This window comes from Desmodus rotundus, chromosome 11 (assembly GCF_022682495.2).
Source record: "Desmodus rotundus isolate HL8 chromosome 11, HLdesRot8A.1, whole genome shotgun sequence".
Taxonomy (NCBI): Eukaryota; Metazoa; Chordata; class Mammalia; order Chiroptera; family Phyllostomidae; genus Desmodus; species Desmodus rotundus.
In genome coordinates this window covers 82,153,307-82,165,507 of record NC_071397.1, presented here as the reverse complement: position 1 = coordinate 82,165,507, position 12,201 = coordinate 82,153,307, and the positions used below count along the sequence as shown (strand labels likewise).

Sequence of the window (12,201 nt, the reverse complement as noted above, 5' to 3'; positions counted from 1 at the left end):
TGTACAAGTTCGAATTTCCTTTTTCTCCCTTTCATACAGAAATAGGATCATAGAGTAAAAACCATTCTATACTTAGCTTTTTCTTCACTTAGCAGTATGTCTTGGAGATCATTCCACATCACTACATAAAGAACTTTCTCATTCTTTGCTCAGCTGCATTGAATTCCATTGAATGGAGGTACTATAGTTTATTCAGCCAGTTTCTAGTTGATAGACGTTAATGTTGTTTCCAACCTTTGCCATTACAAGCAGGGTTCCCTGTGTATTGAAACTTCATTATGTGTATCGCTCAGCTTGAAAAGCACTTGACTACCCAGTGTCCACAGAACAGAGTACTATATGCGTATTTTGGCATTCAAAGCCTTCGTCAACGAGGCCCAAAGTAACCTTCTAATCTTCTTACTTGTATTTGCCAAAATGAACTTTCTGCTTTAGCCCAATGATTACATTCAAGATCTTTTTCAAATACTCCTTTAATTCTCTCTCCTATACTTCCCCAAATGAACTGTCTCCTTTAGTCAGCGATAATATTTGTTGACCTAAATGCGCCTTTGCTGTTCTTTGTCCTCTACATTGGACCCTCACCTCCCAGCTTTGCCCTTGGTAGTTTTGTCTTTTCTCATTGGCTCATCTTGAGTTCCACCCTCTTTGCTGGTCTTCACAAACTTCCTCAGTTTGTACTGTTAGCTTCTTCTAGAAACCCCAGCCCTTGCTGTATATGCTCTTGTGACTTAGCATGTCTGTGTGTACATCCATGTGTGTCCAGGCTTAATGCTACTTCTTCCTAAATGTGTACATATCCTTCTATTTATCATCAAGATTGTGAGGTATTGAAGGTGTTAGTATTTTTATATATATATGTATACACACACACACACACACACGTGTGTGTGTGGGGGGTGTATTTATGGCTCTCAAAATTACTCAGCACAATTCCTTTCTCTGTAATTTTGTTTCCTTACCTGTTGTCCTTAAACATTAAAAAGTCTTACATACTGCTCTAAGCCCGAGCTCTCGCTGGTTCCCATTTGCTTCGTGTTGATCCTGGGGTGAGGAATGATGGCTGGCCCCCTGAGTTTTGCGTAGCTTTTCTCTTACCTGCCAGAGCTGCCTCCTCTTCTTTGCCAGATGGACCCACCCTCCCACCCTTGAGGTGCCACAAATGCCTAACATTTTCTGTTTCCATGACAACATATATGCCATGTTTTTCGGTAGACTGTTCAGTTTTTTTCCTAAATCGTGATTCTCCAGTCTCAGTGAAGCCTTTATAACATAGCTTTTCTAGATTCTCGCCTGCGTTTTCAGTCACTTTAATGTCTAAGAATAATGATGATAGCTAGTTTAGCAAGTGCTTTCCAGCACCAGACACATTATTTGCATGATTTCCTCAAACCTGGAAGATAAGGATATTGCCGGTGATATGTTTATTTCATTCTACTTATTGAATAATACATAAATTATATTTATGACTACTTATTCATAGGTGGCCTTATTATCTATGTGTGGACTTGTTCCTCCTGATACATGGCCAGTACCCTTTATTTCCAGCTGCCCAGGAGGCAGCATGCTGCTTGGTCTTCTCCCAGGGCATGGGTGAGCTTGTCCTTAGGGAAAACACGCTCATTTTTTTTTTATTTTCCAAAAAGACCATGACTGATTCAATAGTTCTGTGCCTACAAATTCTGCTGAAATGTCATAGATAATTCAGGTTTTGGACTTTACATGTTTGTGCTGTTCCCTGTGCTCTCCTGAGCCTTCTCAGATGCAGGAGCTTATTCTGCACTCCCTGAAATTTCTTACTGCTAGTGAAATTGTTAGTACAGGTTTTCCCACAAACTATGCTTCAGTTAATTAATTGAATTAATTAGTTTTGCATTGACTTCTGCTTTACGTTTTTCTTTTTTCAGGAAATCATTTGCCAGAAGAATAATGTGAGTATTTTACTTAACCCTTCCAGAAATTTTTTTTCTTTTCCATCAGCTGATCTCTAATATTTTTTTCACACTCACAAAATGTTAATTTCTCTGTTTTTCCTCTTTAGAGTTTCTGACATATTAATATAAATATCATTATTTTATCTAAATATTCCCTTATAGTAAAATTTTATTTTTAATGGAGGTGACACTGATACCTTTTAAAAAAATACATAAGTATGTTTTTGAAAAAATTTTGCAAAATATTCAATTTTGTGGAATTATGAATGCCACTAAGGCAGCATATATACACACAGATACACCCAATGTATGTGTATATATATGTATATTTACACATGTATGTATAGACTTTATATATGTTAAAGATATACACATACACATGTTCATGTATACATGCATGTATACATGCATATTTCTATTTAACTTGTCTACCATCTATTTATCTATAGAGATTGATTTAAGTTCCTATGTCTTGTATCTGTTTTTTAGACCACACTACAAAATTCCTGCTCTCCACATAGAATTAAAAATTAAAAAGTGATAAAAAATAAACTTAAAAATTAAAAAAAATGCCTGAAAGTAAATAATACACAGGTGAATCACCTTGTTATGCCAACCAGTGGCTTTACTTTTCATGTTGGAAAGTAAGCCAGTATTTAAAAACTTTGAAGAATTTTAAGAACAATCTGACAGTAACCGGAGGGGGGGGAGGGTAATGGGGGGAAGGGTTTTCAGGAACTACTACTATAAAGGACACATGGACAAAACCAAGCGGGGGGCGGGGGGGAGGGAGGTGGGTTTGGCTGGGGTGGGGGGAAAATGCAGACAACTATAATTGAACAACAATAAAATAATTTTTTAAAAAATTTATTTCTGCAACTTACAGTGGAAATAATATACTACAAAGATCTGCATGTGATTCGATTTAAGGTGGCAACATTAAAAGCACAATTGATGGCTTTTCTTTAAATCAGAAATTTAAAACTTACGGTTGAGATTTCACCAGGTCAGAGACTCACAGCATAAATAATGTTGCCATTATAAACTCATCCTATACCTATCAGCAGGAAATGAGAAATTATTGCTTCATGCATCAATTCATCGTAACAGGTTTCATTAAACAAATAATGATTGACATGAACCATGAGCCAAACTTTGGACTGGTGCCATAGGGTTTCACTAAGGAGGTTGAAAGTGACAACAGCCACATTTCATAATTTCCATGAGAGAACAAATGAGAAGTGCCAGAGTCTAGTTGAGGGAAGAGGCCAGTAAACAGATAAGCAATTAGAAAATTAACATAAAGCAACATTCCAAAGAGTGGGTGGCAGTTACATCAGGTGGTCATGGAATGTCTTTCAGAGTTGGTAGCAAATGCTACAATCTGAGACCTGAAAGGTAGGAATAGCCAGTCGTGCCTGTGATGGTTTGGATGTGTGGAGAAGCCAGTTTATAAGATGACCAAATAGTGCACGTTTGACCAAGTTATCATTGACTTGAATAAGCTGCTATTTCAGGTGCTGGGTGTCCTTATCAGAAGTTGAGTATTTTGCCCTGCCTGGTGTGACTCAGTGGGTTGGGTGTTCCACAGACTGAAAAGTCACCGGTTCGATTCCTGGTCGGGGTACATGCCTGGGTTGCAGGCCAGGTCCCTGGTTGGGGGTGTGCAAGGGACGGACAATGGATGTTTCTCTCTCACATCAACATTTCTCTCCCTCTCTTTTTCCCTCCCTCCGCCTCTCTCTAAAAATAAATGAATAAAATCTTTAAAAAAACCAACACGACTTTTAAAAAAAGTTGAGTATTTTGAGCATAGATTTCAATATGTTTGAATGCTGAGAGCATTTCTTCCCAGAGGCTTAGTACATTTTCCTCACATACTCATGTTCATTTTTATGTGTTTTTAGAAAATAAAATACAGAACTGGTATTATTTTAATAAAATTAGCGAAGATAATTAGATAGAATTAGACTAAATTTTGAGCTGTGGGGTTTTTTTTTATAGCCATGGAAACAAGCATGAGCCTGAGGGATTGGCATTATTATTTTACAACCATGCCTTAGCGTTTTGAAAGTGAAGGAAATGTGGTCTTTTTCCTTCGAAAAGCAGGCTTAAATATTTTAGAATTAGTATCTTCTTAATAAAAGGCGTTTGTTGCACCTAAGATGTATGTTCTTGATCACACAGTGGTTGTTTTTATCTTGCTCTGGATTATTAGTGATTTCAAACTCTGGGTTTCGTAGCAGTCTGCAGACGGAAATTGCAGTAATATTTCCAAGTTATACGTGAGCCCACTTGGGAAATAAATGTTCCCCTATTATTAATCTTCATTTTGAAAAGTTGCTTTTCTTAGCTGTTTGTATCTTTTTAAAAAACACAACATCCCACACGCATCCCTTACACTTTTTCCCCCATTGCAAGCCTGCCGAGTTGTCTCTTAGCTCAAGCCTGCCAAGTTGTCTCTTAGCTCAAGCCTAGTAGTGTCCATGTGCCTCCGGTAGCTTTGCAGCCTCCCCTGTTTTTCAGTATCAATAATGGGAAATTGAAATATATGTATATATGAATAAATATAATATATATATATATTATATATATTTACTGCTTCAAGAATATAGGCAAGAGACTCCAAAAAGTGCTGTGAAGCCAGGATCTTAGGACAGCTTTAGCACGCTGGGTATTTTCAGCAAGGGTTCCAAAGCCGTAGTCCGTGGGGTTTGAAGAGGACAATTTCAGGAATCTATTTTTCTCTGCTGTTTGCATGACTCTCATTTGTCTCTCTTTGTCCCTACAGTGCTCAACACACACCCAGACATCTGATAGTCATTCTCCCCTAGAATTCCTTTTGCAAGGATGCGTTATTCCCCAATGCCCAGAATTGCAACAGTGTATTATATTTCATGTCTTATACACAAATACACGTGGTGTTAAGGCTTCTGAGGATACAGAACTTCATCCATCAGCAGAATAATACACTGAAACTTTTCTAGTTCACTGAGGGCATCTGTTTTTTCCTAATTTGTGACTTAGAAGATTCAGAGCATTTTCTTTTGTGATTTTTGTTATAGTTCTTATCTAAATCAGGCATATTCGATTCTGTTGCTCTATTTTATAACCCACTCATAGTTTAAGCTCTGGAAACTTTGGAAAGCAGCCTCTTAGTACATGTGTCTTTCTTTTCTGCGTAGGCAGTGGCTTGAGTGAAAGGATTAAGTTGGTGGACATGCTTACGGGATCTTGGCTGCGTTTTAGAAGCAGGATATGTCCATTTTCCCTCTCTCTGAGTCTTCCAGATATTGTTGCATGAAGGAGAACTGGAAAAAGGAACAACTTCACGTTCTTGATTTAAAAATCAACCCTCAACCTCTGGAAGTTCTTCATACTTTAAGTGGAAGCCAGGTCCAGTTTCTGCTTTATTACTTGACATTCAAGAAGTGCCTCAAAGAATAAAATGTTCAAAAATAACAGTCTGCCCACAGGGGCACTTGGCACTTGCATGTGTGCTGTGTGACAGCAACTTGGCTCATGCAGGGTTCATGGAAGGTGACTTGAGGCAAAGGGTTCTGTGCCAGCCTGCAAAGGCCACTGGGGAGGGTGCCCAAACCCCTGGTGTTAATGGCATACCCTCTAGAGAAAGAGTCCCTAGGCTGGAGTCCCAAACAGCACAGACCAGCAGTGACCTCTCAAAGTCTTACCTGTTTCCTCACCTATAAAATGGAGGTAGTAGTAGCTTCTTCAGCGGGTTGTTGGGAACTGTGACCATTCACTCTCTGGCACAGGCAAGTGGTAAATAAATGTGTGTTCTCATCATTTTATTTCTGAGCATCAGAGAAATGATGTGTTGTTCTCCATAATGCTGATGCAGCTGGGAGCTGATAATCTGAACTCCCCACGCTCCCTGAAATGGTGTTAAATAAACTTTTCCACATATCTCATTCTAATTTTCAGTTTTACTTTTTCCTTTCTTTGTGGTTTTTCTCTTAGAGGTCTTTCCTATTTCCTTAGTTTCAAACATGTCAAATAATTCCTGGGTCTGTATTTTGGCTTGAAACTCTTATGTTCCAATCTTGTGTTTTCAACTCTGTTTTGGATATTTTCACTTTGGGTATCCTGCTCTCCTGAAATCCTAACCTCTGTAAAGGTGAACATTTCACCCTGTCATCCCAAATTAAACCTTACCTTCTTGACATTCTTAAATATTAACTGGAAATTTGGGTCTCTTTGATTAATTGCCTGATATATAACAAGTGCCCCAGAGTCCAATGTATTCATAAGTAATTAAGTCTGGTTTTACTTTGTGAATTCTTTTTTTTTTAATGCCATTTATTTTGGTGCCTTGAGGGTTTTTTTTTTTTTTTAAGATTTTATTTTTTTACTTTTAGAGAAGGAAGGGAGATAGGGAAACATCAGTGTGTGGCTGCCCCTCGAGTGCCTCCTACTGGGGACTTGTCCTGCAACCCAGGCATGCGCCCTGACTGGGAACTGAACCAGTGACCCTTTGTTTGCAGGCCAGCACTCCATCCACTGAGCCACACCAGCCAGGGCTACTTTCTGAATCCTTGCTTTTGTTAATGATACCACTCTTTGAGGAAGCTGCTTTTAAGACTGGAGAGTCGCCTTTGACTCCTCCTTCCTCTCAATATCTGTAACCAACTGACAGGTTACAGTGAGTGCATGTGTCAGTTGCTGCTCCTGCTGGTCTGGTCATGCTTGGCAGCTTCCCACCTCATTTCCTCCAGTCTTGTTTCTTTCCCTGTCAGTCCTTTCTGTTTTCCTCCCAGACTGTCAGAATTCACAGCCTTCATGATGTTTTCTTTCCTGCTCTGAATCCTCCATGATTCCCACTGCCCAGCATGTGTAGTTTAAAATCCTTAGCTTTGCATTTGCTTCCCTTTCTTGAGCCCCAAGCTCTGGTCAGACTTGCTTATCACCACTCGGGGGTGTCCACTGCGATTTCGCCTCTCTTCTTCCCAGCTCCACTTCTGTTTGCACTAGCATCCCTCGGTTGACATCATTAGTAACCCACAGAACGTCACGATGAGTGAGCAGAGAGCAGCATGGGCTGGGATTAGAGAGAGGCAGAATTTGGGTAGTGAGGCCCTTGTGGTACAGTGATATGTTTTCTTCATCTAAGGAGCAAGGAAAGGGGCTTCAAGCAGCTGAGGGAATGATCTAATGTAAGTTAAAAGATCACTTCGACAGATGGGTAGAGAATAGGATGGAGGACAAGAGTAGAAGCAGGGGGACCGGGTGAAAGCTAATTACAGTCGCACAGGACAGGTATTTTGGAGGCATGGTCTATAGTGCTGGAGAGAGGATGGAGGGGGATGGGCAAATATGAGATAGATTTTGGAGGTAGAAGAGACAGGACTTTGATAGGATATGGGAGATAAAGGAGATGGAAGCATCAAGGATAACTTCTGGGTCTCTAGTTCTGGTACCTAGGAAACTGATGGAGCCATGACTGACATAGAGCGACTTGGAGGGGAGCAGCTTTGTTCCACAGCATGGCCTGTCACGTGGGCAGCCTTGAATGTTAGCTCTTACTGTTTTCATATATTTATCTGGCTAAATTTTAAGTTCTTGGAAGGCTGAAGGCTGTGTTTTAAACTACTTTTTTCCCTACAGTATATATCATGCCTTAGCCATGAGAGATGGCGAATAAATATTTAAACTGATTGATAGAAACTTTGCCATAGTGCTTTTTGTATCATTTGTAAGTCCTAATTATTTGAAGTAAACAATGAAAGAAATTGGCAGAAACTTCCGTTTTCATAGGCCATAAATACGAAATGAGGTTTTTCTATTTCCGTTCACATTCAGGATTATCATTTAAAATACTCACTTAAGTAAGACTTGGGGTTTCGTTCGTGTGGGCTGCATAGGCTCGCTTACCACCTTCTGGGGCCCCTCTCTGCAGATGTGCACTGGGAACTACACATTTGTCCCGTACGTGATAACGCCACATAACAAGGTCTACTGCTGTGACTGCAGCTTCATGAAGGGGCTGTCAGAGCTCATGCAGTCGAACTTTGAGCTGCTTCTTGGACCCATTTGCTTACCTCTTGTGGATCGTTTCATTCAACTGCTGAAGGTGGCACAAGCAAGTTCCAGGTCAGTTTAACAAATGAAGTGTTATTCTACTTGATTTATTTGTGCTTTGGGTAAGATGTTTCTTAGATATAGTACATAGCAGCCAAGAACCAGGAAAAAAATGTTTAATGCCCTCTAAGTGGATTAAATAGATGTCCCATAGTCCATATGTTGCATTTTATTCACTTATTCACAGACTAACTTGAAATTAAAAAAAAAGACTGCTAACTGTGTTATAGTGATGGTAAAGCTAAAAATAAATTCAAGGATAGAAATATTGTCCAAGTAAATGATCAGGGACTGTTAGTGTAAGAGCAAGGACTCTGCAAAAATTACTGAGAGCATTGTTATATTTTACTTAAATACCATATGGTCGCTTACTTATTTTTATTATATTTAAAAGCTGTCATTTATGTTGTTAAATAATAAAGCTGAATCAGAACGTAAAGGATATGTTATGTTTAAATCACAGGCATGCCTAATTTATTTAGAATAATTTGTACTCAAAACCATAAAGTTAAAAATAATGTTTAGGCATTTTAAGTGCCTAAACATTACGTTACAGGTTCTTGGGAAATTCATTAACATAGAATATCTACCTTTCTTTCTGAAGCAAGGCAGAGTATTAATAGAAATGTAGGACTTCCAAATTTAATAATGCTAGTTATATGAGGTGCTCGTTCTATGTATTTCAATGAATTGAAAGCTACCAAATGTCATTCTGCAAATGTCATTCTTTTCCTTGTAAAATTATTACTTTCCATTGAAACTCTTCTAGTATTAACTCTTTGAAATGTGTTTTTTTCACCAGCCAGTTTTTCCAGGAATCTATAATCAATGATATCAGAAAAGCTCGTAATTTATACACTGGTAAAGAACTGGCGGCTGAATTGGCAAGAATTCTGCAGCGGGTAGATAATATTGAAGTCCTGACATCAGATATTGTCATAAATCTGTTACTTTCCTACAGAGATATCCAGGTGAGAACATGCTTAAAATCTTTTTCATGTAGTATATTGGGGGTGTATGGGAGTATTAACATAAAATTTCAGTTAACAAGTCATGCATGTTAGTACATGTAATTTTTTTATCGACTCTCATATGCTTTCTGTCCTGAGAGTTTATGATGAATGACATAGACTCATATGAGTAACAGTCAGTGATTGTGAAAGGCTTGTATGGTAAAGGTCTTTTTCCTCTGCAAGAACAAGAAGAAAATCCCTCAAGCATGCCTAACCCAGGTGCAGTCCTTTCCATTCTGTTAGCTTCGGGTACACTTCTCAGTTAATAAGAGCGAACTTTGTTTTGGCAAATAGCAAAAATTTTAAAGAGCTTTTTGGATATATTGCCATTGAAATTGTGTTGTTTAAAATGGATACTGCAATATCCAGCTAGCCAGAAGCAAGAAGTATGCAATTGATTAATTATAAAACTAACTTTAAAATCTTTTAAATTTTTCAATTACTGTTGACATACAGTATTAGTTTCAACTATACAACATAGTGATTTGACATTTATATAGCTTACAAAGTGATCACCCCACATAGTTATTACAATGTTGTTAACTATATTCCCTATGCTGTACTTTATATCCCTTTTTAAGTAACTTTTAAAATATATAAAGTAAAACACACTCACATGCCTTATTATTTTTATTGACATGTCTTAAAATTGTAAAAATATGATAAATACAATGAAACCCTCTCCGAGTTGGGAATTTGCAGTTAGATTTTTACAGTAAAATTTAAGCAACTTCTGGTTTTGTTTTTCCAGAGTTTCAACCTGAGTAAAGCTTCATGTGAACAACAGAGATTTACACAAGTGGAGAGGTGTAGCACTTAGGATCCTGTGACTACTGTAGTTTATTCACGTTGAAACAAAATTGCTTTGTTGCTTGTAACAGAATTTCAATCAGTCGCTCCATATTCTTGGTATTTTGGAAATTATTTCCCTGAACATAATGGATAGGACACTGCTTGTCATGAATCTGGCTCCGTGGAGAAGTGTAACACCCTTATTAAGACAATATAGCATTATCATGTTAGATGGCTTATTGGTTTTCTGGTTAGACATGAAAACTATTGTTCTAATGTTTTATCTGTATAATCAGAACCCCTTATTTTAAGCAAGAAGAAACAGTTTCTTCTTGCTTCTAGCTTTTTCAAAGTATTCTTTGGATGGTAGTTCTTTTTTTAATGCCCTACTCAAATTCAGATATCTGGTTGTCAAAAGCATTTCATTGTCAGCACTTTCTCCTGATGGTTTAATTCTATGCTGTTCTCCTCTCGTTTAAAAGGAATATGATTCGATTGTGAAGCTGGTAGAGACTTTAGAAAAGCTGCCCACCTTTGATTTGGCCTCCCATCATCATGTGAAGTTTCATTATGCATTTGCACTGAATAGGTGAGAAGGAAAAGTTCCTGTTCACAGTGTGCTGCCACATTAGTTTTTAACCTGAATATTCTTTCTAGGGTATGTTATTGTGTAGCTCTGCAGCCACCCCCTGTTGCAACACTAATATTTCCACTTCAACCAAGTATAGGAAGCATGCGTTCCGATTTTTTTCTGATTTTTGGGGGGTTATTAAAGAGTTCTCACTGTTTTTATAATAAAATCCTTAAATTCTTTTTCTTCTTTGTCAAAATTTGCATCTGCTTTTTATATATTCTTACAATTTTTAAAAATTACATGAATATGATGTTATGTTTAAGCAAACACGCTGAACACAAAATGGTTATTCATGCAAAAATTGACTCAGGTGGGGTAAGGGTCGTTTTATCTAGGTGAACATATTCTGAACCAGAGACTATTTTCACTGGGCCTGCTCTGAACACACCTAAGTGTAATCAGAATTCTGTTGGCCACATTACAGGTCATGTGTCCATGAGTCTTCCAGGTTCGGGACTGTATATACTGCTGATGCTAGTCCTGCTCCTCTCCCATCTGTTTGCACCACGGCGTGTACCATGGTGCCACTTTCTACGCAGGTTCACCACGGAGGGCCAGCGTAGCTCTGGCCAAGGAGAGGCCTGAGGCACTGAGCTGTCCAAAGCGTGCTTGGTTGGGCTTTCTCTTCCAAGGGGGAGAGTTGAATATATACATAATTAACACAGCTGAAGGGAATGATAAAAAGGAAAATGGAGGGGACATCCCATTTCTTGAGCACTTGCCATGTGTCACTTAAGGCTCAGTTATTTTACAGATGGGGGAACTGAAGCCTGGAAAGGTAGAGTGACTTTGCTTCAAGGCTTATAGTTACATGTCATAAAACTGAGGCTCACACCCAGATTTGCCTGGTGCTGAGGGCTGTTTTTCATCAGTGTGTTCTCCCGCCTCTGTCTACAAAGTCAGCACGCTATTCAACCAGAGATGGTTTCTTTCCTTTTTTTATCCGTCCAAACTGTAGAACTTGCTAATTTTATTAATAAATGTGTAGTAAAAGTATATTTTATACCCCCACTTATTAAACACTTTTTCTTTAGATTTGACAAAGATGAGACCACTAGAGATTATCTGCTCCATCTGGTTTTCAAATAAATGCTTTTTTATGGGGATTTTATTTTTTTTTCAGGGTGCAACTTTCTTAATACTTTATTCTTAATATCAGCACCAAATGGAGGTATACAAATGATAAAAAGTATCTCAATAAATATCAAAATTTTGTCAAAGTCCCCACATCCCTAGGACATAAGAAAAAAAAAAACATGCTTTTGTTTTATATTATTAGAATTTTCATTCCACAGGGGGAAAATTATGTAGCACTTAAATCTTAACTCTTAGGTTCTTTCCAGGAAAATTTGTCAAAATTACTAGAAAGATTTTACAATCACTGTTTGAATTCTCTGGGATTTGGAAGGCTCACTGAACCCTATTCATTAAAACTAAAACTGCTCTAATTCTACTGCATCCCAAAGGCTCAAGTTTGCCAATCATTTTTGAAAGATGAGGTAGAATATGTTGTATTTTGAAATGAAAAATGAAAGTCCATAAGAGCCTCTTACATTTTTCTTTATGTTTTACCTTTATCTTTTCTAAAATAGAATATGATGAATTGATAAGCATGTTTGTAAGAGGTGTTAGTCTAAACTGAAGGTATTTAGGACACAGTAGAAAGGCATTTTATAGAGAGAGAGATTTAAAGTAGTAGTTGAGTATAGAAACAACTTTTTTAAATAAC

At 37.9% G+C, this 12,201-nt stretch overlaps 1 protein-coding gene across 2 annotated transcripts in view; it reads left to right on the top strand.

The window, feature by feature from the left end:
- Window positions 1-12,201, top strand: part of MAP3K5 (mitogen-activated protein kinase kinase kinase 5) — a 176,890-nt gene that overhangs the window by 63,484 nt on the left and 101,205 nt on the right. For both annotated transcript variants that reach the window (XM_024551895.3, XM_053914076.1), the window contains exons 3-6: window positions 1,908-1,931; window positions 7,852-8,045; window positions 8,836-9,004; window positions 10,321-10,427. In XM_024551895.3, the coding sequence (XP_024407663.2) occupies window positions 1,908-1,931; window positions 7,852-8,045; window positions 8,836-9,004; window positions 10,321-10,427 (494 nt within the window). The remainder of the gene's footprint in view (window positions 1-1,907; window positions 1,932-7,851; window positions 8,046-8,835; window positions 9,005-10,320; window positions 10,428-12,201) is intronic.